Genomic DNA, 27,988 nt, shown 5'->3' with positions numbered 1-27,988 from the left:
TCCACCTAAATAAAAAAAAAATGCTTCCCAGGATAAGGCAGCGAAGACATCCAAGTCTCACCAAGCGAGACGCCAACAAACCGAAGAATCCATCGACTCATCCGCCAGTGAACGATATGGTTTTGGCTGTTATGCATTTTACTGCGCATCGTCATTCTATCAGCGGCTTTCGTTGGCGATACATCGGCAAGCAGCTGGCTTGCGACACATCAGACAGGCAGTTCTCGAGTCACATCCGTGGCATAATTTGTTATTTGTTATTTATTTGTATAATTCATCCGACAGAAATGTCTTAATGAATAATGTTGTTGATTGGGAAAAGCCGCCTTGAAATGCACACATGGCAGTTTTCAAGCCGGCACAAAAACCAAACATCTTTTCGTAAAAGGTTCTATGGCTAACAAAACTAAACACTAAATACATAATTATATTATATATAATTTTAAAGGCTGGCAGCTGAAGTTCTGGAATTAGCAGGAAATATGTTGCTCGCGACAACAAAACGACCAGAATTATGCCACGTCACTTGCAGTTGGCCACCAGAACTGGTATTTCATCGTGACTCATGACCGTACACGAACGGCTTCGTCGATCGTATAGCTGCTGAGGCTTTCTGACTGGCCCGTTGCAACAAGCCGTGCCTGGTTAGCGGTTATCGGTATTTCAATTTACCGAAAAAAGAATTACGTTAGGTGCGTCAGTGCAAGTTTATTGCAAGTTAGAGTTATGGTAATCAAACAATCGGTCCTTTTAAGGATCACACAACGATTGAAGAGTCTATTATATTTTCTTGCCCAGTTAATAGCATAATAACACAGACAACGTTGAACGGAAAAGTTGAACTTTTCGCCGTTGCGGACGACCAACAAATGGCGGGAATAAGTTTACTTGTCACGGGCGACATTTTCGGCCACTTCCAAAACGTCTGCAACATGTAAATGCTTTATTATCAGTGTTATTCTTTTGTAAACTGCAAAAAAGTTTTGCGCAAATTTTTCAGCTTTTTGAAAACTCGCGCATACCGTCTACCGATTATCAGAGGAAAAGCACAATTCAACGTAGAAACAGATCATAAAAATTTATTTACTGTTTGGTTTAGAGTGACTTCGATTCGTTTTAATAAAATAGATGATTGAATCTATTCATGAATCATGAATCTATAATTCATGGATATAACTCCAAAATCGGTTGAGGATTGCATGTATACAATGTTACTACTTTGATAAACGTTACGTATGTAGCTTGTATACATGAAGAATCGTATTATTACATACATGAATACATCCTACTATCGCTACAAAGAGACTTACGTAGTCCTACGTCACCTATGCAGTCGTGTCTTGTGCACAACCCCTCTGATTTTTTTTGATTGATTAAAGTTATTTGTTAACTACTTGTCAATTCATATTTTTTATTGAATATTTATTTAGGCATTCCGAAAGAATTCGGCCTTTCGTGATTCGGCCATTCGTGATTCGGCTATTCGCGATTCGGCCTTCTGTGACTCAAAATTCAAAATTCGGCCATTTGGATTTCGGCCATTCGTTATTCGGCCATTTGTGTTTCGGCCATTCGTAGATAATCCATTCACGATTGTTGTACAACACAGTTTAATGTGTGACAATACGAAGATTGTCGGGTCGGCTAGTGCACGATAAAATTTAATACGCATATGCTGCACAACAACAGAAATTGCTAAAAAAATATTAATGATTCTATAATAAAATATTTATAGTCGCTATAATCCAAATCGATCAGGATGATTTGACAGTAAAACTTTAACATTTCTTCTAACGGATATATATTTTATGCTTTATAGAACAAGCGTTATGCTTTATAGAACAAAGCGGAAAACCAAATTAAATTATGACGGTGGCTGTCAAGCAGTGAAAAGCATAATCAGTTTTATTGCTGCTTTTAGCAGAGCGTGATAAATCAACTTGAGCTTATAGTTCTTATAAAGGGGTAAATGTGTTTTTGTAAAGAACAAAGATTGGAAGAACTGGGAAAATTACATGCAAACTGATTGAGCTTATAACCTGATTGTTAAAGAGGTTACAAAAATATTCTGTAGAGTGGGCCATTTGGTCGAAAGACAGTTTAGGGACGATTCAAATATGACGTCCACCAAATTTCTGCTTTTTTAGACCCCCACTCCCCCTCTATCCGATTGTGTCACAAAACTCAACCTCTCCCCCCCCCCCCCCCCTTGGACGTCACACAAACCTAAAATAGAAATAAAAAGCGGGTTAAAAGTAAAAAGTGGTTTAAAAAAATAGCTTAAAAAAATATTTTAAGAAGTAGTGTAAGATTAAAAAATCATAGAAAATAACAGTCGCGTATTTTCTCGAAAAAAAGAAATTTAAATTTCTAGATTTTTCCGGATAAACGGATCTCAAAGTTATCTTTTTAACGATATTATAAAAAGATTCCACGTTTTGCTAACTTTCTCCACCCAGTGAGTAGACTTTTAACTGATTTTTTACAGATTTTTTTCATCGAATTGCTGTATGTAATTTTATTAGTTAAAAATTATTTTTATGGGCACGATTTATGAACTGCGAACAAAGGCTCTAACAACCATCAATTGCAAATCGTCACAAATCAATGAAGAAATGAAGTTTTGGTTTTAATTGAAGAGCACTGCTCCGCTTTAAAACATCTGCATTCTGCATCGGCGAGGCAGGTTTCACTACATCGTGACGATAGCTTTTAAGGTTTATGTTGTACTTGTCTGTCAAATATTTAGTAAAAGGCTAGAAACTTTGATTGCAAATGAACTGAAATTGATTTACATATATCCTTTAATGTAACGCATAGTATAATTAATCTAGTGTAACATAGGCAAATCGTGCCCGACTTTCGCCGCCATCAGCTGAAACAATTACCAGCTTCAATTGAAGCTTGTTTGAAATATTCTGTTCAACAAATGAAACAAGTCGCTTTTTGAGTGAAGAAAAGGTAGGAGAATCAGAATCTTCTGAAGTAAGATAAGTTCGAAAATCGAAATAAATCGATGAGTTTTTGTAGCCTTTTTCTGAGAATAAATTTTCTTCGACGGATGTCACATTTGCCTAGACCCCCTCCCCCCCCCCCTCTGTCACAATCTGTCACAAAATTGACACCCCCCTCCCCCACATGAGCAGTGGACGTCATTATTGAATGATCCCATTAATAGCAATCATCCGAAGTTTTTAATGGATCTCATTTTATTAGCGGTTATGAGTAGTGTGACATTCTCATTGTGAAACTTCTGCTGATTCAATACTTTGGGGATTGACTAATAACGACGCCGGCCACTGTGCTGATCCCGTACTGTATGGGAAACGGAACAATGTTAATGGTTAAATTATAGCAAATCAAGTTATTTTTTTGGCAAAATACAAAAACCAGACGAGGTTTAAAAAAAATTATACATAGGTAAATAAGTAAAATAAAGCTAATGCAGAAAAGTTTTGAATCGACAAACATTTGAAAAAATAGAACCTGGGTAATATAACAGTGTATATTGAATCAAATAGGTATAAGAAGTCACGAGATTCAAAAGAAAATCGAGGCGCACTGAAATAAACGATGGCAAGAAAATTCAGACAAATAAAATGAATGAGTAACAAAATAGTGTCAATTTGAGGTTCAATTTCCAACATGCAAAGGAGTCTAATTTATACAAAATTGGGTAGAAATTTGAATAAAATAATAACAATTAAAGTTAGTGCAACTTAAACGTTACCAAATTGAAAAAAAAAAACAATTACATTCAATTTAAATTAAAATACTCAATTTGAATAAATTGTAACACGTAGATAATTAGCCAACTTCAAACAAAAGTTAGAAATAAAACATTAATATGTAATACTAAGCTAAAGTAAAAATAATTACTAATTACTTTTACACGTCTTGGTACAAAGTGAATTTCATATTACTTTTCGCTATTTCCAGACGTGGATTGCGACTCCAATTAAAAACTTGTAAAGCTTTTTACCTGAATGTGGATTGTCTTTTGATGATGCGGATGCTAAATAAGTTGTAAAGTTTTTTTTACGGTCTGAATACGCCAGTAGTGTTTGTTTAAAAAGCTCAATATAACTTTTGAGCTCAACCTTTGAGTTATATACGAACGTGTACCATCGAAGCAAAAAAAAAAACAAAAATTACTTCAATGCATTATCTATGTTAGTTTATTACTCAATCTTAAAGAGAATTTGCTCTGAAATAATATCAGTTTAAGTTTATGACAATTTGTTTTATATCATTAAACACATTTATCGGTAAAACAAGTAACGGAAACAATGCTTGCCAATAAAACGTTGTAAAGCAAATATGAAAAATATTACACACCTAGGCCCAGGTGAAAGTACGCTGCTTTATCGTAATAGCAGCAAGCAAAGATAAACAATGGTGGAGGAAGTTTATTCCGGGCGGAAAATTGGCTATAATATACGATCATAAATTCAGCACAAAATTACCTCGCGTGCTGGCTATATGGCCATTCTGATTCTTTACAAAAGATATACTGCTGTAACGCTGGTATAAAACAAGGTACATTCTAAATAATAACTGATTTTATAAAAAAAGCAGCATTTATGAAAATTCATAAATTACTTTACATTTACATTCTGAAAAACTAACTGAGCAATCTCAGTTAAAACTGTTCCACATCGTAGACCATTTTGCGTTCCGACCATACGGCTCTATAGTACACCCTAAATACATTAAAACCCAGAATCCCTTTATCATCATCGTCATCATCATCATCATCATCATCATGCTTTTCTCCAACCGTACCATCGTCGTACAATGCACGCGATAGAGAAAGATAGAGACTGGAAGGGTCCAGACGAAATGTAATTATATATGTTAATAAATTTAATTCACAGGTGCTTATGCTGGAAGAGCATGCCATCAAGCATGTGAGATTTTTGCGGTTGTTCACACCACACATATGCCGCAATTCGCAAGGGATATATATCAGTTGAAAGACAGGAAGAAAATAAATGTTTTCAATCTTGTTCGAGCGGTGGAAAGGTGGTATTTTGGTTAGTAAAATGGTAGGTACAACCCACGTTGGAAGCGAAACAAATCCTTTTCCCTCTCATAACCTTAGCAAAACATTAATGAACAAGATTTTAAAACACTTCACCACGAAGCCAGCTTTGATAAAGAACTATGTTGTACCGTGAAGATGGTAAAGTTCCTTCCCTCAATTAGATTTTAATCAGTTCGATATTGGGAAAAATCATTCCGTAAGTAACTATCATAAAACTGGTAGATTAATCCTAATTCGATTACCAAAACGCATCAGAAAAAATTGAGGACTTTTATTTTTCCGTGATATTAGATTTTTATTTTGGGACATATCACAATACCAAAGCAATAAATAGTCCTCCGTATAAGTTGATTGAACTAACAATATAAATTTCAGAAAATGACGCAATACATGCAAATAAACTAGCAAATTACATAAAATGTAACGATATTGCACAAATATTAAGACTGTTCGACAAAAATCTAGCATGAAAATAGAACACCACCAGCCCATAAAGATGGTAATATTCATAATAGAAGACGGTTCTAACAACAAAGGAAAAGAGCTCTACTACCTCTTCTAACCACCCAATTTGCGTCGTTCAACCAACCGAGTGCTTCGGTCGCTCCATCTACGATCGTCATAAAACATCGAGAAACCTTAAGAAGTGCCAACAAACGGAAAGGGAATTTCCGACTTGTAGTTTTCTCCATCGATGAAAGATACACTTTCCGACTCATTAGGCAAAAGCTTCATTTCAGGCTTGGTGTGTCTTGCTTGCCAGGATATAGAACCAGCTCGACGATTCAAGCAAAGTATGGTCACATTATTTATTCCTAGCGTAATCCTTTCGGATTCCATTTAGATGCTTTTTCAGTCCAGGTCGACCCTTTCAGACGAAATTTCCAGTCAGTACGCGGCAACTAGAATTGATAGTCAGCAATGATATCGACCGCCTCCGTCTCAGTCACTCGTACCGGCGGCCCACCGTGTCAACCTGTCCGTCAGTGTCGTTATTAGACTTTGAAGTAGCATCGTTCCTGTTCCGTTCTATCGCTATCGATGTTATCGTGCTCGGAATACTCTCGGAAAAGTTGAAGCACAAGTCACCTTGTGGATGTGGATGCGGGAATGTGTCGAAAATTGAACCAGCCTTGTTGCTTTATTTTACCAAGCACTATAAAGCCCACACTATCTAAGTAAAAAGGGCTAATCGAGATTGTACCTAAAGCTACAGAGAGCTGAATTCAGCTTGAAAGTAGCAAGTTACAATGTTTCCATCAGAGGGCTATACAGAATGTCGTTATAATTTTATAGAAGATGTTTACTTTTAGTACAGTTGAGTTAATTTTCCCCGACGGACTTACCGTTATATTTGTCGAAAGCCGTTGGAATGTACTCTGGAATGAAGCGGTCCTGGATGTAGGACACGATTAGATTCGTCTTCCCCACAGCACCGTCTCCAACGAGTACACATTTCACGTTCGGTGGTTCTTTGGTGGATCGGGAAACTTCCTTCTGCTTTTCCGATGCTTTGTCGGTTTTGTCTGTAGACAAAAAGAAATGTGAAAAATGAAATAAATTTAAATAGTTTTCAAAAAGAATAGGTTGCATTGAAATTATGTTTAAACTTTTTGCGTTCTATTTCCCAACCGAAAAAACGTTACTATGCCGCAGCACAACAAAACTGAATTGTAACGTTGTTTTTCCAGTTTAATTTAATATTAATAAATAATAGTCAGTCACAAAATGTAGTTCATGCCAATTCTATGATCAAAATCATATTATCAAACACCCTTTCAGACATTTCTTCCTCAACAGAATGCTTCGTTACTTCTTCTGGGGGATGATCTCGAAGTGACAAATTAAAAATAAAAATAGGGTCTATTTCTAATTCCCGTCGTAGTAAGTAAAGCTATTCTAATTTTCATCATTTGTTGGACGGATTTATTGAATACTCCAAAAGTTATTGTGCTGATTTGACTAAAACACACTTACCTTCCGATCCGTGAACTTTGAAATTACTGAAAAGCGATTATTGAAGCATATTATTGAAATAACGCAACTAATTTTATTTCTTAAATTCGTCGTACCGTTTTAAAATACGTCCATCAAAATTTTTCATTGTCCGAACTAAAAATCACAACAATGTTTACGAAGCTAACGCGCATGTATTTGTGTAGGATGGCATGACAAATGTTATTCTGCAAAATTTTCTGCAGGTCAGGCAAGTTTTCCTGGCTGTACAATAACGACAATGCCTTGCGTGAGTTATTTTCATTTATGAATGACGGAAATTAAAACGATTAGTCGACATTTTCTTCTTCGTCGCACGAAAAAACGTAGGAAATGTGGCTGGTAGGACTTCTTTAATGATAAAAAGCATTTAAATAGATCTCAGCTCACTTTGATTGATCGCGTATGATAGACAGCAAACTAAAATATTAGGGAATAACTAGTTTTGTATTGTGTGTCATAAAAATGCTGATATTTTTAATAATTTGCGTTGGATAGGACGGGAATAGGCAATTACGACGAAGCAGCAACATACCCTATGTGTAGGGTTTGCATTCCAACTTAAGAAGATCTTTTCGTTCGTCTGTGTGCAGCTGGAGATGCCCCATACAATAGTCATTCCTATGCATTTCATATGATTTCATCTTAGTCGAAAGGTTTATTTCGCTTTGTTACGAGCCCCAAAAAATAAACTAATCACATTCTCCCATCTTTATGGTGTCCGCTTTGAAACTAACGATCACTTTGTTGATAACTGACCTGTTTTATACGAAGCATCTTAACGATAGCTGTTTCGGTCAAACTTACATAGCTGTGTGTTTAAACATTTGATTACGTAACAAATTTATGATTATTGTTATTATTTAACAGAAGCAATAATTAACGAGCAAGCAAAAAAAAAACTAAATTATGTACACAACAATCGTTTTGCTAGTGGTGGACCTTGAACGAACAGCACTGTACATAATTAGTTCACTTCTGTCATTATATTTTCTGGGTCACTTCCGCTCGGACACCGGATGCTGTCGGGTTCCGATTTCAGTTCATTGAATTACGCACTTCAAGGATTTTGCTTAATGGGCACGACGGCAAAAAGAAGCCAAATAAAAAATAGAGGGTAATACGGGGCAAAGTGTGTTATGACGGCAGACTATATGCAAGACTGATGTTGAACACTGACACTAAAAATGATTAATATCAGTTTTTCATGATATTTTAAGAGCACCTTAAAATTCAGTGATTCAAAGGCTACAAGATAATTCGGTCAATCAATGGGATGCTGTGTGTTAAGGTCTAAAATGGTCAGGTTTAACTTCGAAAACGGTTGGTTTTATAGACATATACAAAACAATTGCCATACTTTCATCCATAGATAACTGATCTAATTCGTAAACTCTTGTTCGCTTGACATCAACTACGGACACCTATCCAATTCTGTCCTCATCGTGCCGTTAACTCTCAATTGATCAACCGGGTATCACCTGTACCCATGTCGAGATTTTTGAGTGTCAGTTGCGGACTGTTCCTTTTGAAATATTGTTAGAAGGCTCCAGACACTTGTTATTTACATAATTTTACGTCAATTAAAACGTTTAAATAACAGTTTTTATTTTTATAACCGGGCACTTTGGTTGCTCTAATTTTGTCGGATTTTTCCTCAGTTACTCTAGGGTTAAACGAAAACATTGCCATTCCGCAGAGATCTCATTTTATGCTGAGAATCGTGCAAGTGCCAAAATTCGGGGTGAATTTATCGTTGTTCCCATGAAGATCATACTTTGAAAGAGCCGGAAAGCGTGGGCTTTGGACAGAAGAACGTCGATAAATTGAATTAAAATAGTGTTCAGAACACCGATTGACACTAAGAAAGTTAGCAAAAACGGAAGGGAGAAAGTCTTGCGAATAGCTATCAGGGAGCTCAGCTAAAGTAACTCGTTTAAGAATAAAGTGAAAACAGGTTGAGAAAAAGATCCTGCTGGCCCTCGTTTGGACAATAATAGAATGAAGGCGTTCGAGCAAAGTAGATAGGTTCCTGTAAGGGATGTAGCCAAAAAGGTTGATACGTTGAAATCTAACGATCATCGTACAAAAATACGCCTTTGAATCCTAAAACTAAAACTTCGAACTCGTTTTGAAGTGTGTTTAAAAATTATATTGCTAATATGTACATGCGATGATATAGTGACCGTGCAATGATGAACCACTTGACAAAGAAATGGTCCATTCTCGAGCCTTGAAAAAGAATACATATTATTCGAAACGTTGGTAGAAGAGAAAAACACCGTTTTTTCTGCTTATTTACTACGACTGCGAAGCCGAAAAAGTTTCCATTAAGTGAATCACCAGTCGGTAAAAGATTGTAGTACAATCGATAGATAACAAACATTAAGAACATTAAAGAAAATTGAATTTCTATTGAAAATTGAAAAACTGGGTACTTACTTCTTACTTCTACCAGCAGAGAGCCGGGGTGGCTCTTGTCGTATTAAGAATTCCTCTCTACTACACTATACTCGGTCCTGGGCTACGTTACGCGTCTCAATACACGCAAGTCGTCTGCAACCTGGTCGAAGTATTTAGCACGTTGAGCCCCTCTATTCCCGGTGCCGGTATCTCTGCGACGTTGCAGGCCCTCTATAGTCTCCAAACTTTCGCCAGGTGAACGATGGGAAACTTTCCAAGTAGTGCCTACAACTCGTGGTTCATACGCCTACACCACTCTCCGCTATGGTGATATCCGTTTGTTGTACGATATTTCTCGACGCCTTAGTGGTGCCAGGATGAATACGAAGATGCCTCTAAAGGACAGAGCTGGTCAGCTACTGACTGACCGTACAGAACAGCTTAAGCGATGGACTGAACATTTTGAACAACTCTTCCGAGTTTCAAACGTCAGCATCAACAATGTCAACAAAACCAGCAGCGTATGACGTCTACAGTTCGTGGAATTCATCGCGTCAATTCGGAGACGCCATCGCTTGATGAAATTGTAGCAGGATGAAATTGTAGCAGGATGAAATTGTGAGTATGAAATCCTATAGAGCGCCAGGGATAGACTGTATTTCAGCCGAAATGCTCAAAGCTGACCCATCTTTGTCAGCCCAGATGATGCATCAGCTTTTCAGCAATATATGGGAAACCGCAACTTTTCCGGTGGACTGAATGCAGGGCATATTGGTCAAAGTCCCTAAGAAAGGAGACCTAACTAAATGCGGTAACTGGCGTGGCATCACGTTGCTCTGTATTACTCTCAAAGTACACTGTAATGTAATCCCCGACCGGAAAGAGGAGAAGATCGACGCTACTCTCCGGCGGCAGCAAGCCGATCATGTGTAGATCATATCACAAGGCTCCGCATTATATTGGAGCAGATCAACGAATTCCAGGAATCTCTTCTGCTGGTGTTCGTTGACTTCGAAAAGGCCTTCGACCGACTCAACCACGAAAACATCTGGGCGCACTTAGGCGTAGAGGAATTCCAGATAAGCTAGTCCATCTCATCGAGGCTCAGTACGGCGTCTTGTCCGACCCTATAAGGGTTACTGCTGGCGTGAGACAGGGCTGCATTTTATCACCGCTTTTGTTTTTCATCGTTATGGATGAGATATTAGTTGGAGCAATTGACAATAGACCAAATCGAGGATTGCCTTGGAATCCTCTAACGATGGAGCAACTAAATGACCCCGACCTTGCCAATGACATTGTCTTGCTCGCAGAACGCCGAAACGATATCCAGAGCAAGTTAGATGACCTCTCCGAGAGCTCCCAGACAGCAGGTCTCACGGTCAGTGTAGCAAAAACTAAGTCTATGGTAGTGAACACTGACAATTTCACCAACTTCACAGTAGCGGGACAATAAATTGAGCAAGTAGACGCCTTTCAATATCTTGGTAGCCAGACAACGTGGTACCAAAACTGATATGGTGGCCTGATAACTGGATATCCAATGGGCTTCATCATCGGTGTCATCAACGGCCGATAACCACCAAAATTCGTGAACGTAGGTGGAAGTGGATCGGACACAACTTGAGGAAAGGAGCGAACGAGGCTTGCAGAGAAGCACTCGGCTGGAATCCACAAGAACAGCGTAGAAGAGGCAGACCCAAATTACACCTTCCAATTCTTCCAATCTCCGGAAATTTCTCCTCCTTCCAGATCCTTGAAATTATCCAGTGAAGTGACGTTGCTAGCGATTCTGGGCCAGTTTTGTAGAGTTCTGCCGGGAGTCGGTCCTTTCCGGCGACTATATTGTTCTTTAGCTGACTGATTTCTCGCAAGGTCTCTTCGAGATCGAGAGCCGGCACGCTATAGGTTGACTTCCGTTGCGTCTCATTCTGTTATATCACCGTTGAGATGCTCATCGAAGAACTGCTTCCACCTGTCGACCACCCCGCGCTCATTTGTAACCAGGTTTCCCTCCTCGTCCCTACACATATCAGGCTTCGGTGTATGTCCTCTACGAGATTGGTTCACCTTCGCTTAGAACTTGTGCGTCTCATTAACCCGTAGTTGTAGAAGTGTAATTGTTTTAGCCCTTCACGACCTTTAGCTTCCTTCTGGCGCCTATTCCTCCTTAGGATCATAGGCAAATCATTCCGCGCTCGTTGATACTTGACTAAATTATTCCTCATGGCAAACTTAGATAGCTTTTCCAAGCTCTTGTTTTGCTCTCCATCGCTTTTTAGCAATTCCCAATTTTAGCAAACCAATCATTTCGTGCGCTCACGGTTGTGGCCACATTGACGGTCGAGCATTTCTTGCTCCATCCGTCTTCGAGGGTCGAAGCATCTAGCTCCGCAAAGAAAGGTAGCACTTCACCCAGTATGCACGCGTAGTTCCCGGTAACTCGCGGGTTGTATAATTACAGAACCTTCAACCGAGGAGAACTGGCTTTGCCGCAAGGTGTACACCGTCAACATTTTTAAGGGCCCATGTACTCAGTACATTGTACTGCTACCAGGATGTGGTTGGAGTTGATAGTCGCTCCCCGTAGGAAGCGTACGTTAACGTTGGTGATATTCGAGAAAACTGACCTTCGATGCAAATATTTATTTCAGGAAATTAGCTTTCCACATTTAGATAGGATAGTAAAACTAGAAACTTATATCGATAGGAGATCTCATCATAGTGCCGCGAAGAAAATACTGAGAACTTGCTAGAAAAAACTAGTCACCTCCTTCCTTCTTTTCCTTGTAAGCTTCCTTGAAGCGTTTCTCGAACAGCGATAGTTCCGATAGTAGATCCGTAATGGCATTCATGACGGCTTCCTGCGGGGAATAGTCAGATGTTGTTTGAATGCGAATCACGAACTTGTGTTCCAGCGGATGGGGAAGTTTGTAGCCGGCGAACAGAACTTTGGGATTGCGGATCATGTTACCGAGAGTTCACGGTAAAAATTGCGGCATTCGGGACTTTTGTGTCGAGTTCTTTAATGATTTTTTTTCACCTTCATACAAAAGGAAAGATTCGAAAGTAGGTGGTGCGTTCATTTTCGGTGCTTTTTACACAACTTTAGTATAAAAACACGAGAAGTTTATTAAAAGAAGCACTATGGTATAGTAATATGGTCGATTTGGGACAAGGTTCGTTGGTCAGGAGATCTCCAGGTGGCTTTGTGGATATCTCTGAGGGGAAAGAAAGTGTTTCTGATCACCAAGCCTCGGGAAGCCACAAAGTTAATGCATCGCTGCCCATTGTTGTTCGTATCGGTGTGTGTGCAGGTTATGGGCCCGATCACCGGTCTATACATTACTTCCCTGCCGACCTGGGCGATGGGCGTTCATATTCCCGATGATGATCTTGATGTCCCGTCACCTTCAGTTGCGCGTATTTAGAATGCTTCCTTCTTGTCGCTGGATCTATCTTCGTGTGGACAATGCACGTTTATGATGGTGTAGTTGAAGAAACGGCCTTTCATCTTCAACATATATATCCTCTCGTTGATCGGCACATTACGCGATCCTGCATTCTACCCAACACTACGAAGTCCATTCCCAGCTCGTTGGTCACTCCACCGCACTGGTAACATTGGACTTTGCCGCTATGGACCACGAAGACTTGAGATCTGCTGTTCCAGATACCGAGTATCCATTCTATGTCCTTATTTCGACGCCTTTGTCGAATTTCCTTGATTGTTCGTAGTATGTTGAATTTAGGAAGGTTGCTTTTCCAGGACCACACTACCGAGTCTCCTGATGGGGCTGCCATTTTATAGTGCCCAAACAACACAGTGGCTCCTTCCCTGTCAGTATACGATCTTAGTGTCCACCGGATTGGTTACCCTATGTCCGCTAAGATTGCTTGTATTCTGGCTAGTACCACGATGAGGTAGGGAGAGGAGTCGTTGGTTAAGAGGCTAGGGACAACTATAGGGTCTATATTGTGTATTGTTCAGTCGTTCACCCACCTAACATTAGCACATTAGTAATGGTTAGTAATGAATTAGTTATTTATTGTCACAAACCCAAAAGAATATTTGCAATGTGCTCAAAAACATGCTACCGAATCAGTAAAATTTTATCAACAACTGGAAAACTTCCGATACACTTTACCCCGGTTTACCCCAGACACGCCATGGCTGCCGGACAGAATAAAAGACCACATATAAAAGGAGAGCAAAACTTGCACGGCGCTGCGTTGGAGAAACCGTATGGAAGAGAAAAGGTGAGAACGACAATACAAACGAAAGCCCACCAGCACCCCGCAGCATCCGCCGGCGCCGGTGAGAACCAGTCCTAAAGCGAAATCTCACGTTACACACATTTCGGTATGCGTGTGTATGCATGCATGACAGTTCGACTGAGATTGAAGGTGTTATTCTGGCTTCGACCAGAATGACTCAACGTGAAAAGATTTACGTTTTTTTTTTCATTTTATCCTTTTTTAGATTTCTTACCGAAACTTGTTGGACACATAGCAGAGCTTATGAATCAGCGGTTTTGTCGGTAGATTTGCCGATCAGCGCGTGTATCGTGAAACAATCAAGGTTGATGGCCACCGACGGAGCTTCGGGGCTAACAATGTGATTTTCTATCTTAACATGGACTTATACCTAATACAATAAGTTCATTGCCATGGACATGGTTAGAAGTGAGTCAACACACAGTTTGAAAATGGAAATGAGAACACGATTTGTTATGGAAGTAAATTGCGCATACATTTGACATGTATTTCTATTTTATTAATTATCAATTCCTCATCCTTGAAGTAAAATCAGCAATTCGACAAGACAATATTACATTCATTCATATATGTTTTCTAGTATTTGTTTTATTTTGTAAATATTTCAGACCTTTATTTTCACCATCTTGCTGATGTTAAACAAAAACGATCGAGTTACAAAAATGTATAAAGAATAGAATGAAAGAGAAGTTACAGTAGAGTAAAGTATCATGTAGGTAGAGCAGAAGTAGAACACACTTAGAGTTGAGTTAAAGTAAAAATTATGTAATTTAGGATTGTTGTAGAGTAGATATAAAGTCGAAGTAGATTGGTCATAGAGTAAAAGAAGAATAGACGTAAAGAAGAAACAAAGTAGAAGAAAAATTAAAATAGAGCTAAACTAGAGTAGTAGTAGAATAAAACTTACGCAGAAGTAGAGTAAAAGTAGCATATAAATTGAGTAAGAGTAGAGCAGACGTAGAGCAGAAGTAGAGTAGAAATAGGATAGAATTATAGTAAAAGTAGAGTAGAGCAGACAACGAAATTAGGCTTTTCGCTTCAAAACAAGCTTGGTATATAACAACCATTCTATTTGGGACATACCACGTCTGGTAACAACTGAAACCATTATGGATGGCTTTTAAGCACGCTACCGCTGGCGCTGGCTGTCGCTTAACTGCCCGATCCCAATACGCTTAGCTTGATACTCACGGCAGCAGAAGCTAGAAAACCAATCCGACGTAATAACTCAAAGCCGCTCCACATCGTCGTTTCTTTAGTTCTGCGGATTAGCTCTATGCCGAACCGTGGCGCTACCGCGACGGAGTAGACCCCTTGTCAAACACGCTACTGACATAGGGATAAATTACGTTACATAAATCAAGATTTGCATTGCGTCTGGTTACCTTCCTTCTGTTGCAAATCGTATCACAAGCGTAACAGCATAGACAAGTCGAAAGAAATATAGCGAAAATCGAATGTTTATCGCTTTTCGGTCTCCAGATGTGCCCCAGGAGCAAATGTATCACAGCACAAACGAATCGAAACGCGCAAGAGCGGTGATAGTACTTCGATAACAACTTCGCTACGATTCCAACTTTCGTTCCGGATATGGATCAAAAAGAGCATGAAATGTCTTTTGTATCCGTAAGTGAAAGTATAGTAAAACGCTGTACTGCAAAAGTGGTGCAATTCATCAGACTTCATGAGGTTGTAGATTTCGACAGGTAAAAAATCACGGCGAATTTCTCAGTGTTTATCGACCCGATTGGAAAGGGCCACAAAAAGTGCTGTCACAAGCAACCGGTTTTTACGAGCCCTAGAGAACCAGTTCGATGTAATCGGCAATCATTAATTGTCATCGGCCGGCGAAGCAGTGGTCGTTACTGTCTGCCAGTGTGTCTACCGTGCTCGGCCTTTGAGTTTCATACGATGATGCTTGACGAACGAATTTACGAACATGTAATGCACATCAGGAAGCACGTGTTTTCAAATCACTTACCTTTTTTCGTTCGCTTCGAGTACTTTTTCTCCTTGACAAGCGCTCGCCTTTCCTTCTCACTGGATGTCGTGTTCCTAGAGCTAATATCACTGTTGTTCTGAAAAGAGGCAATCACAAAGAAACATTATCAGTTTCTGATAATAATATTATGATAATATGTATTTAACTTCCACAGTAGTTTCAAAGCACGACACTGGTCTGGCAAGTCAGTCGTTGAATGTTCGAACCTCAACTGGAAGGCTGGCTGGCCCTGCGATTGTCATGTACTCTAATAGCTGGTTGCGAATTATCAGAACTTGACGTATTCGAAGCACTCAAAGGCCTGAATGCGTTAAAACAAATTGTTTGCTTTCAAAATGCCCTCTCTGACCCTATTCAAGTCACCTCTGATACGCGAATGACCATTAGAGTTCAAGCGTCTATAATTTAAAAAAAGTCACCTCTGAGGTACTCCAAGGTTCCAATTTCGGGCCACTTGTTTTCATTTTATAAAATGAAATTTCCATGGCCTATATTTGATGTGGTGCTAGTTAAATATCAAATCACAATGATGGACATTGGTATGAAGGACATTAGAGGAGCACACAATCCTAATTAGGCTCGACATGTTTTATAAGGTCTAACCTTCTAACGTAAGCATTAAACAAATGGATTGGTTTTAGCGATTTTACATAGGATTGCTCTACCCATCACCTGGTAGATCTGGTTGTCAATCGTATACCCTGTTGTGTACAAAAAACGGCATTCATAGTTGATTTGCAACTGCCATGACGAGAACAGTCAAGCAACTACGCTCGATACTTTGTTCGTTCTACCAGCTACACTGCAGAGCAAAGAAACCGTAAAGCGCAGCAAAAGCTGGAGAGGAAAGATCATTGGAGGAGATACCCCGGCTGAAAATAAACGTTATGTCGAAGACCGTCAACCTTCCAAGCGCTTGTCTATAGAGGATAGAAAACGCGACAATAGAAAATTTTTTGGACGAACCTTAAACGGAGGATCTACTTCAGTTATTTCATGGCCAAATGAAGAAGCATCTGACATCAATCTTTTTATCGGTCGGTTTTGGACAACTGCGTTAAGGCCCCAGGACAGGGTGTCCAGGCATGTTTGTAGAAGGCCTGATCAACGTAGGATAAATTAGGAAAAATTTATTCCATTGAATTTCTTGTAATTTTTTTTCTTCACCATCTGAAATTAGTCCACTTTAATGGGAAATTCGCAGTCACTAACTTTTCGTCGGAAAGGCCAATTTCCGATTTATTTTTTGGGCCCAAACGCGGGGTTCTGTTTATAAAAGTGTATTCACTGCTTTCTTCTTGCGAATTTGAACACAGCGAATATATTTTCATGAACAGAATTTTTGTTTCAACCAAAAAAATGCTTTTGAAATTGGCAGAATCGATGATGACTAACTTCACCTTAATGCATACGATATCAAGATCGCTTTGCCAAGTAACCCCTTTCCAAACATTGACATCCTTTGATTCAACAATGCTCCACTATTGCAGAGTGTATGTTCAATAGTCTTAATTTAAAATTGTAAAATAATGTCATTCGGTAGAAATTGTTTAGATAATTCCTACTCAGACAGTAACAAGTCAACAGACCAGTTATTCGAAGTAAAAAGAGCAATACGGCAGCATAGTTCCGAATGCAGAGTATAAAGTTTGCAGCTTGTAATTGGCATGATAATTGACGACCCAGCTATAGGTGTCCAACTGAAAACTCAGTTTTTTTAATAATAATATAGGGTAACATTATAAATTTATTCCGAATCGGAACACAATGCGTTTATACTAAGATGATGTATTAAATATTGAAAAAAAAAAATCAAAAATAATATAAATGGTAACAAAAATAATGGAACTGAAATAATCATCAGAAGGTTTATATAAATAATTTTAATGTTGAACACATTTTCAAAAAAAGTGAACCTGACAACATCACAGAGATATTACTGAGCATTGTTGACAAACAAGACAAATCCACATACCTCTATAATATTGTATAATATAGGGCATTTGATGGTATTTTCAACAGGCTTCTAATTACTAGGCCCACCATGTTTTCGTGTTAAATGTACCTGAAGAACCAATTTATCACCACGAAACGAATGTGCAACGATAGTAGTGTATATTGGTTAGAATTAGTGATAATTTTCCCCTAGGATGGGGAGAATAGAGGATAAAGCTTGCTTCAGATAGTATTGGAACAAGAACAATTGCGTGTATTTCAGTTATTTATTATTGCATTCAAGATCTTTTCTTAAACAAATGTAGCATTGTCTTCATACTTTTAAGAAAAAATACGGATAAGATCATTCGTCATGGTTTCGAAGGAATTCTCGAACTTTTCCTGTATTATCGTTTTGGCAATCTTATTCCACCAGGTCTTTATTTTATTGATGTCTTTGATAACTTTTCCCTTTGCCTTGAGTCTCCTCTTCATGATTGCCCAGTATTTCTCAATAGGGTGGAACTGGGGGCAATTGAGTGGGTTAAGGTCTGTTGGAACAAACTGGACCCCTTTTTCTGCACACCATTCTTGAACGACTTAACTGTGATGACAGCTTGCCAAATCTGGCCAAAACATCACGGGATGGTGGCGGGATCAAATGAACGGCAAAATTCGTTTTTGGAGACACTTCTTTTGGTACAGTTCCGACGTCATTGTCTTATTTGTAACGAAAACTTTCGTTTTTCTGCCACAGATGCAAATGCCCTGCTAAATCATAAATTTTCGTGCAAATTTGTCAGCAAAAACAAATTTAAATTTGTTTGGAACATCCCCCCGAGTTGTTGCCAAGCAAAGTTTTAGACCTGGCATTTGCCCGAAGTCAGCCTTGACATAGGTTTCATCGTCCATCAGAAGACACCCGTCGAACTTGGTTAGCACCCGGTCGTATTGCTTTCGAGCACGGATTTTGGCTTTTATGGTTCGGTTTGGCTGTTTGTTAGCTCGATACGACTTGATTCCTTCCCGGAGTTGAATTATCCTCATGGTACTATGGGCAGCTCGGACTTGTCTGGCCAAATCGCGGTCCAACAGATTGGGATTCTTCTTGATGGTCTTAAAAATCTTACCACGCAGTTTCCAGTCAACGGTTCCACTCCGATGATTAGTGTGAGGTTTCCGAATCGTCGTGAATGGTTGCTCATACCGTTTGATAACACGCCATACGGTATTTCAGGGTAATTTCAGTTGTTTAGCTAGCCTAGATGCAGATCACAATGGATTTTTCGAATAACTGCACAACTGTTTCCCTTCTTTCGGCTTCCATGTTGTTTGTTTACAAAATACAGTCGTTTTGCGGAACGTCAAAAATACTGAGGGAAAGCTAACTAATACTTCACCAATCAATATGTTATGACTATTTTTTCGAGACCGTAAGTAATCTACAGTTCTTTATCAAAAGAACGTCAAAACCACCTATTTTTCTTCTAGAACTAGGATATAGACCGAAAAAATAGATGCAATCGCCGATGCAATGGGCCGAAAATACCCTCCCGTGCCCTATATGCGTATCAATGATTAAAGGCTGACTCTTAAACTAAAGCTACTATTTCACATTCCACCAATTGACAAATTCCATGACGTCAAGAATGAGTTCTACAACAGGCTTGGTCTGTCCTATGGCAAATGCCTAAACGATGTGAAAAGCGTATTTATAGTTGTGGATGCAAGGGGGAGCAACCAATGAAACGGTATGAGGTTTAAAAACTTTGTCGCGGTCTGAAAAATGGCTATCTATAGCACCCACTTGCCATGTTTAAATTACAGACAAACAGACGAGACACTCGCGTTGATTCCCTCATACATACAAAAACCACTCATTTTTCAACAAAGCATGTTTCACAACATGGCCACATCGTGGCGCTCGAGTGTTGTTGCTTCGAGTTTTTAATCAAAAACCATACAAATTTAAAACTCCTATGTGTCATGTCAATTCGTCAGTGTTTAAATATTCGAAAACCTGCTTCCAGATCTACCGCGTTTGTTGGTCCTGTATCTCGTTGTTTGTAAATCAGCACATGACTGTCAAACGTGTTTGAATCCCGCACAGAAAAGAAACTTCTGTAGAACAGTCAACAGCGCCAGCAGCAGATATATAAGTCAGTGATGTAATGAATGATAAAGACGGTACCCAAGTAACAATTTGGGTTTTATTACACTCTTATGATGGCATTTAAGACCAAAATTGGCCTTGAAAACCACCATAAGAGTACAACAAAACTCACTTTGTTGCTTGGGTAACCCACCTACTGACAAAGCGACTGTTACAGCCAGGTAGAAATAGCACTTCCTGATATCGCCGATTAGCAGAAATTGTAGAAGCAGGATGAGGATTGTGAGCATCGGCTAAGCTGTGGAGCCACCAACATTCCAGTCAGCATTTTCATATGCATAATTAGATTGCAAATAAGAGTTACGTACTGATATGTATCCAACAAAATCGTATTCGACGCGCAAAAACCGCTTATTCGTACCATTTTGGAGGCGATATACGCACTGAGAAATAATTTTGAGCGATACACTTATATAGGTATTTCAATACGATAAGATCCGATTAAGCGCTACTAGCTACATACAGTTATACAACTTTGTGCTAAAAATCGTATGTTTGTCAGCTACTAGCATTATAAATGATAGATTATCAACTTGTGCGCGCTTTATTAGGCTTTATTTACGAATCCGAATTTGTTAAGAGATATTTACGATAATTTTCGTACATTGATATACGGGTTGGTGTTGGCTGGGATAGTAGAAAATCAAAAAATAAGTAATAAGCGGCTGAACTGCAGGGTGGGAAGGGCGGTATCTTCGGCGATTTTCTAAAGACGAGGAGTGAGCGGCTGATACATGGTAAAGATCTAGATGGATGAACGAGATGATTAGTTGGGAGGACTCATTTTCCCCATCTAATAAAATGGCCAACTATCGAGATATATCACTTTACTCAATTCTACAAACAAAATGGTCACATTGGCGAGCTCCAAGCTAGTTTTTAGGAAACTTGCTTAATAGCACACTGCGTTCACACTGGGAATTATCCTAGATAAGTTCCAGGAATACAACATGCAGTCTCATAGGCTGCTTGTGGATTTTGAAACCGCGTGCGAATGAATTAAACGAAATGCACGGTGGTACTTCAAGTTTCATTTCCATTCCAAATTCAAATTCAATGTGCAACCCAATGTCAAACTCTATTTCATGTCTAATTTAACTCCAATTTCAAGTTCAAATTTAAGTTCAACTTGAAGTTCGTTTTCCAGTTTATTTGAACGCACGTACCAGGCCCTTCTCATGTCAGTCTTTGGCAGTATCTTTGCAAATAAACATTATTTGATACACCGTACGCTCACAGATAAACTTATGACATTTGGACCAAAAATCAGATTGTTCTAGGCCTTATAGGTTATAGCGCAATATTTCGCTCAGTGAGAGATTTTGAGAACACACTTGAGCAAACAAAGTAATAAATAAGAAATATTGTACCGTAGTTCATCTCGAAAATGCAGGATGTTTAATTTCGCGTAATGTTCTGCAATATGTACCAACAATATTAAAACTTCACCTAAGTTGTTGGAAACAAATACCATTGTAAATTACATTCACTTTCCGAAACAAATGCTATTCAAACCGCAAAGGCCTGTAACTAATCAGTGATGAAACCGGTACGAGCTAACCGCCGCCTTCAAGCCATTACGAGTGGCAATCGAGCGAACCGAGTTTCGATATGACGAGCTTAATCAGCAGACCTAAATAGTTCCCATGCAATGCACGGTAAATTGCACTAGAAACTTCAGAACGGCAGCGATACAAACTCGGCGCTTTTGTGCCATCGAGCACAATTACAGCTCGGGGTGGTCTTAATGGGTGATACCGATAGGGCACTAATTTCCGACAACTTCTCGCTCTACTTTAAAGTGCTCGCTAACCGCAGATGCTGACTCTCCGAAGTAGAATGTGCCATTAGGGCGCCGCTGGTGGGCCATTTACCACGCAATGCCGAAATGTGGTAGCGCCAAGGCATGCATGGCGTTGTTGGGGTTCGAGAGACGCCACCCCGGTCGCCCTCTGTACAGGTATATTTCGCTCATTATGGTGCATTACATGTACCTTTTTTCGCAATTAACTTCAATTTGTGTTTATGCAAATGAGCTTCCTACCCCCACAGTGGTACAACATCGTGAAAGCTGTATGAAACGAACTCGAGAAGCGGTCTGTTGATGGTGGGTGGATGATAATCTCAGGTAAGTATCCCATTTTGAAAAAAGTATCTTCACTACGACCTTCATCGTCCAGAAATTGATTTATATCTGAAGGGTCACCGAACCGAAGGGTCGAAAATTGAAACTTTTTGACCGTACGCTGAATCACTATGCAGAGACTCGATCATTATGTTGAACTTCAGAGAGATGCGAAACAAAAACTGCAAGCTACAGCTATTGGCAATCCTCTTTCGCGTAGTGCCGGGTGAGTGCAAACGGGTGCGGGTAGAAAGCATCGACGGTGAAGGGCGGAAGAAAAGCGGCATCCGCGTTGTTTGAAGTGTGGTTCACCGACTCAGATGCAGAATTGGTGCTGTACGTGGGTATGGTAGCGTAATGCTAATGAGGCTCTTTCACTTCAATGCTGTTGGCTGCGGCGTGGCGGTTTCTTCGGTTTCTGCTATTTATTGCATTATGGGTGCAATGTGTCGGAAAACATAGAGTTCTATTGACAGCCGATTCACGCTGGCTTTGCCTCGTGTGGCTGTAGGCTCTATTAGTGTTTCAATAGAATATTAAAAACAGTAAACTACCCAGTCACCGATAGGCCCGATCTGGATAAATGAGGTAAAGAAAGCGAATGATGTTGGCAACTAACGCAAAACTATAGCTTGTAGTTTCCTGTTACTGAAGAACGAACCGATTAGATTAATGGACACGCTGACAGAATCGATTGGTTGATTTAACACATCTACTCTATAAGAGCCCTGTTTGCTTTGTAACCGAACCCAAGCTGTTGACAGGACGCCATGTTTTCGTGGCTAGAATCGTAACTCGCTCCTCTCATGCTTAACACAAAACTGAAATCAATACATGCGCATCTAAATAACAGCTGTTGCGAGCACCTCACGAACACTTTCTCATCCAGGGCAGGATTTCCGGCAGGCCCGAAAGAAAAGGGGCCTTAAATTTTGTTACGAACAAACGTAAGCTAATGACATACAGAGGTCAGTACGCGGGACAAAACCCAAGGGCCACATTGGCAAATTATTAAATAAATGTGTAACGCTTAGTGTAGACTGAAGCAAATTATACCAGTGCTACTGTAGTTAGATCGCAATAGCAATAGTAGCATCTAGGTGTTTGGTCAAAAACCCTGGTTATGTATGGTAATAGTAAATCTAGGTTATCATTCGCCGAAGCGCTCTTAGTTAGACGCGAGGCAGCGCAGGTGGGGTACAGCTATTAAATCAATGAATTCTCATTATAATTGCAACTATTAGACAAAATTCAAGCTTAATCTTAAATATAGTCGTCTTCAACAACCATTCACTTACCTACCTATTGTAAGTGTGCTGAAAGTGAAGAAGGAGCCTGCTTGATGTACCAAACAAACGAAGCACCGACATTACATCCGACCACCATCTTGTTATGATGGAAACAGAAGCTGAGGACGTTGTTTGTACGGTATTTTTCGTCGCCTTAATAGTGTTAACGCCAATTTTAATGTCAAGCTCATTTTTTGCACAACGCGACGGCGTCTTATCGGTCCTATGCCTGCATACTTTCACCGGTGATGTTACTCGTGGTTACGGACGAGGTCATAGTTTGAGTCCCAAAGCCGATGTGACATGCAGAGCAAGCTTGATGGTCTTTGTGCCAACTCCAAGGCAGCGGTTTCCATAATCCATGGTTCAAAAACCTAATCCATGGGAGAGAGCCCTAACAATTCCGCCAACTTCACAGTTACGGTACATCAGATGAAGAAGTTGGAAATTTTTCTATATCTGGGCAGCCAGATAACGCTAGATGGCGTTGTCATGCAATAAACACAGCCTAGCAGCCCGCCCAGTTGAGATTCGAAATGGTCGTCTGTCGAAATGTTTGGCAATAAAATCAAATCGCCTCATCAACCAATGCCCGAATTTTCAATTCAAAGTGAAATCCATTCAATTGACAACGTGGTGAAGGTGAGTCTAGAGGAGAATGGCGAACTGAATCTGCAGCAAAGCAAAAAACAAACCCAGAGGACGTTGATGCCTTGCAAAGGCAATGTCAAGTGCCTGTTGACCAGTGAAGAATCCAGACTATATCCCTTTCATCTGCCCAACCGATGGTCTTGGATTCATAAAAGCAAGGAAGTAAATGAAGGAGACAGAGCAGTAAAGTTCTGTGTCAAACCCGGTACTAAAACAGTCGTACCGAGATTGCGTCTCATAAAAATCCACCTCTTCATGTTTTCTTGTCAATTAAATAAAAAAATGGTATAGGTCCGTCGATCCATCCTTCTTTTTTCGTCGTATTATTAACCTCTTGGTCACGCAGTGTAGCCTTTGTTGGTATTTCGGTGACTTTCTTTAACCCCCTTCTAGGCTACTCAGCTATGGAAGTCTTCCCGTAAGCGTAGTCACCACATTGAGCAGGAGATCCGTAGGCCTATCAAAATGTTTGAACATATTTTTTAAAGCTACAGTGTAACACAGATATGTTCGAACAAAAATCATTCGATGCTTGCAGCGGCATATACAATCAATACAATCAAACAAAGACTATGTGTGTGTCATCATGACTTGAGTGTTACTTGACGTAGTTTCATTTTCGCATTGTATCTCGTTCGGTGTGCACGTACCATTGTTTGAGTTACGGTCGTTGATAATAAATAAATTCCGGAACGGTGCTACAAACGGCATTCTTTTTCGTGACCTCAAACATCTAGGCATAAAAAGAGGATTCGTATTCTATACAGTAAAATGTTTTGTCGAGAAGGGATCTGTTGAAAACCGTAAAAAACCGGCAGAAAACGAAACGTTACAACTGTAGAGATCAAAAAGGTTGTTCGAGAGCGAATTCGTTGCAGTTGCGACTGATCAGTACGAAAAATTGCGGTTGAGCTGAATACCAACATGGAATCTCTTCGTTGAATTTTGAGAATGGATCTGGAAACGAAAGCATTCAAAAAACGTACAATCTATGGATTGACGGAAGCAACAAAACAAAAACGGCTGGAAAGGTGCAAACTGCTGCTCTGTCGGCACGATGTTTCAAGTGATCTATTCTGATGAGAAGTTGTTTGTTCTTCAAACCCCGCATCATGCTCAAAATGATCGATTGTGGTCGGTTTCTATCATAGACGTTCCAATACCACAATACCAAAATTCATCAGCGTTCATGGTGTGGGAGGGCATTTCAAAGAAAAGGAAACTTGAATATGAGAATATTCATTGACAAGGGTGTGAAAGTTAATGCAAAATACTATCTAGAAATTGTCTTAGAACAAAATTTGATGCCTTACGCTCGGGGAATGTACGGTGAAGCATATTATTGCTTTCAACAGGATGAAGCTCCAGCCCACACTGCAAATCTTGTGCAGACGTGGTGCCGAGCCAATCTGACGGATTTCATATCGAAAAAGTAATGGCCTCCAGGCTCTTCGATAATAAAATATCGCATAGAATAATTAATAACTTTTCTGCAGTTTCCGTTAGTTTGCAGCATATGCGTATTAAACTTTATCGTGCATATTGTTGGGGAAGAATAAATGCTTAATGCGAAAAATGTAGATTCAGGCACACTGAAAAGTTCTTGATATTAGGCCAAAAATATAAACTTAGCGAAGGTCGAACTCACAGTTCTCTATCACTAGTCGAGTGTGTTGTTTAACCAATTACACCACTAAGCCGTCTATACTCTGTGGTCTAATATTAAGATTTTGTTGACGCTTGCCTGACTCTATCATTCATTCACACATTTATACAGCGCGAGTATGTTTTTGTTAACTGTATTTGTTGCAACTGTAGATTGATAGACATATAACTATTCGGTTTGTACTTAGCAACCGCCAGTCGGTATAACCGTCTGCGCCAGCGGTTACATGTAGTGTGAAGGTGCATATTGATATGACAGGTGAATGCAATCAATGCGCTATCGAAATTTTGCGATTTTCGAAAACTGCTTCTTTTAACAAGATAAATATATTCAGTTAGTCAATCTCAATTTCTAGCAAAATCACTTTGCTCCTAAGGCATGAAAACCGATTAATAATGACTTTCTCTCTGCAATACACTTTGCTAAAACAAAATACTAGAATAGGCTAGGGCTAGGGCTAGGGCTAGGGCTAGGGCTAGGGCTAGGGCTAGGGCTAGGGCTAGGGCTAGGGCTAGGGCTAGGGCTAGGGCTAGGGCTAGGGCTAGGGCTAGGGCTAGGGCTAGGGCTAGGGCTAGGGCTAGGGCTAGGGCTAGGGCTAGGGCTAGGGCTAGGGCTAGGGCTAGGGCTAGGGCTAGGGCTAGGGCTAGGGCTAGGGCTAGGGCTAGGGCTAGGGCTAGGGCTAGGGCTAGGGCTAGGGCTAGGGCTAGGGCTAGGGCTAGGGCTAGGGCTAGGGCTAGGGCTAGGGCTAGGGCTAGGGCTAGGGCTAGGGCTAGGGCTAGGGCTAGGGCTAGGGCTAGGGCTAGGGCTAGGGCTAGGGCTAGGGCTAGGGCTAGGGCTAGGGCTAGGGCTAGGGCTAGGGCTAGGGCTAGGGCTAGGGCTAGGGCTAGGGCTAGGGCTAGGGCTAGGGCTAGGGCTAGGGCTAACCATACTACGGTAGAATGTAAAAATAATTCCAGCCTATGTATATAATTGCACGTATTTAATGAAGCAATAAATATATCACTGAAATCCTTCACTAAAGCTCTTAACACGAGGCAGCTTAATTTTTAGTGTAGATTATCAGGTATTGTGAGATATAATAAACGCGAACAAATTAATGCGAATATTACAGATAACTTGAATCATAACGATTTTTCCCCGTATTCCGAATGTAAATATCGATGCTAAACACTCCAGTCCGCAGTCTAGAGGGTGAGTAATGCTTCAACAAACATGGCATTCCATCCCGTACATAGTAACAAGGATAATGAAAAGCAGCCACTAATTAGCGATGAATGCAAATGGCATATTGCACCTCTTTGCTCGAAACAATCACCGCATCATACCTATATCTAAGGAACGCTGCGCTACTGGGGTTCCCCCGACGAACAATTCGTTTAAAACCGACCCCTCATATCATCATAATTTACAGCCAATTTTACCATGTTGCCAATTGTTTTCGATTCGTTCGGCTTACGTTCGGGCGCCAGATAGGAAGCTTCGATGTTCATCAATTTGATTGATATGACATAATCAAACACGAAATTAAAGGCATGCCCCGCTCTTTCTCTTTCTCACGCAGGGTTCAATTTATTGCCTCGTTAAAAATGCATTACTTTCGATGTTTGCACCCGTTTCGGTGGTGAATTTGTTTTGCAGGTAGTAAATGGAGGAATATGGGCGAGTGCTTTCAATGGGCGAATTTCAATTCGTAAAAGCAGCAGGACAATGCCTTCCAGTTTGGATGGTTTGAATGAGCACATGCATTTGTGTATCTTCGAATAATGGAAACAATCGTAGAGTCTCATAAAACCGATAAAATCTCTGGAGGGTTAAAAAAGTGATTGTTGGACTGCTTCCACTGTATAGAAACATATCGGATTAACTTTTTATTGTTATCTTAACATACACGGTATATGTCGAAAGTTACAGAAATTTAAAAACTGACCTATAATTTATGCTTTATGTAATGCAAACATTTTTTGTCAAAACAGTTCTGGTTGATTACCCATCTAACAAGCTCCAAAGATACACAGGACAAAGAACCTGTGCAATTGCCCCGTTCCTGTGACTTAATAAGATATAAATGACCGATATAATAAGCCTATTGTTTTCTAATGACATCGTGTAGCTACCAGAAATCTTGCAGGCGTTAACATAGCCACTACCGCGCTGTCATTGGAATGCGTTTCCCGTACTGCAATCAACGGGTGAGCGAGAAGAGTGTAAATTGATTAACCGTATAACAAACCCAATTAAGTGACAATCAACCACGGCTTGCTTTAGCGCCTTTGACGGTCGGTCGTTGAACGTTTGGCGTGGGTGGAGCCGGTGGAGATGTTCCAGAAGCAAGTAATACATCTTAACTGGCACAACACTTTCAAATTAGTTTCCAATAAATCTGACCATCCCCACATCGCAGTCAGCCGCAACATCCATTGGGAC

General features: G+C 40.0%; 1 protein-coding gene and 1 pseudogene across 1 annotated transcript in view; both read right to left on the bottom strand.

The window, feature by feature from the left end:
- Positions 1 to 27,988, bottom strand: part of LOC128733127 (uncharacterized) — a 142,189-nt gene that overhangs the window by 47,621 nt on the left and 66,580 nt on the right. Inside the window, exons 3-4 of the mRNA XM_053826754.1 lie at positions 15,705 to 15,801; positions 6,394 to 6,573 (exon numbers count right to left, since the gene is read on the bottom strand). Of these exons, the coding sequence (XP_053682729.1) occupies positions 6,394 to 6,573; positions 15,705 to 15,801 (277 nt within the window). The remainder of the gene's footprint in view (positions 1 to 6,393; positions 6,574 to 15,704; positions 15,802 to 27,988) is intronic.
- Positions 12,208 to 12,531, bottom strand: LOC128733135 (DNA-directed RNA polymerase II subunit RPB11-like; annotated as a pseudogene).

This window comes from Sabethes cyaneus, chromosome 1 (genome assembly GCF_943734655.1).
Source record: "Sabethes cyaneus chromosome 1, idSabCyanKW18_F2, whole genome shotgun sequence".
In the NCBI taxonomy this organism is placed as follows: Eukaryota; Metazoa; Arthropoda; class Insecta; order Diptera; family Culicidae; genus Sabethes; species Sabethes cyaneus.
Note: the sequence above shows the minus strand (reverse complement) of the source record. Positions and strands in the feature narration are given on the sequence as shown.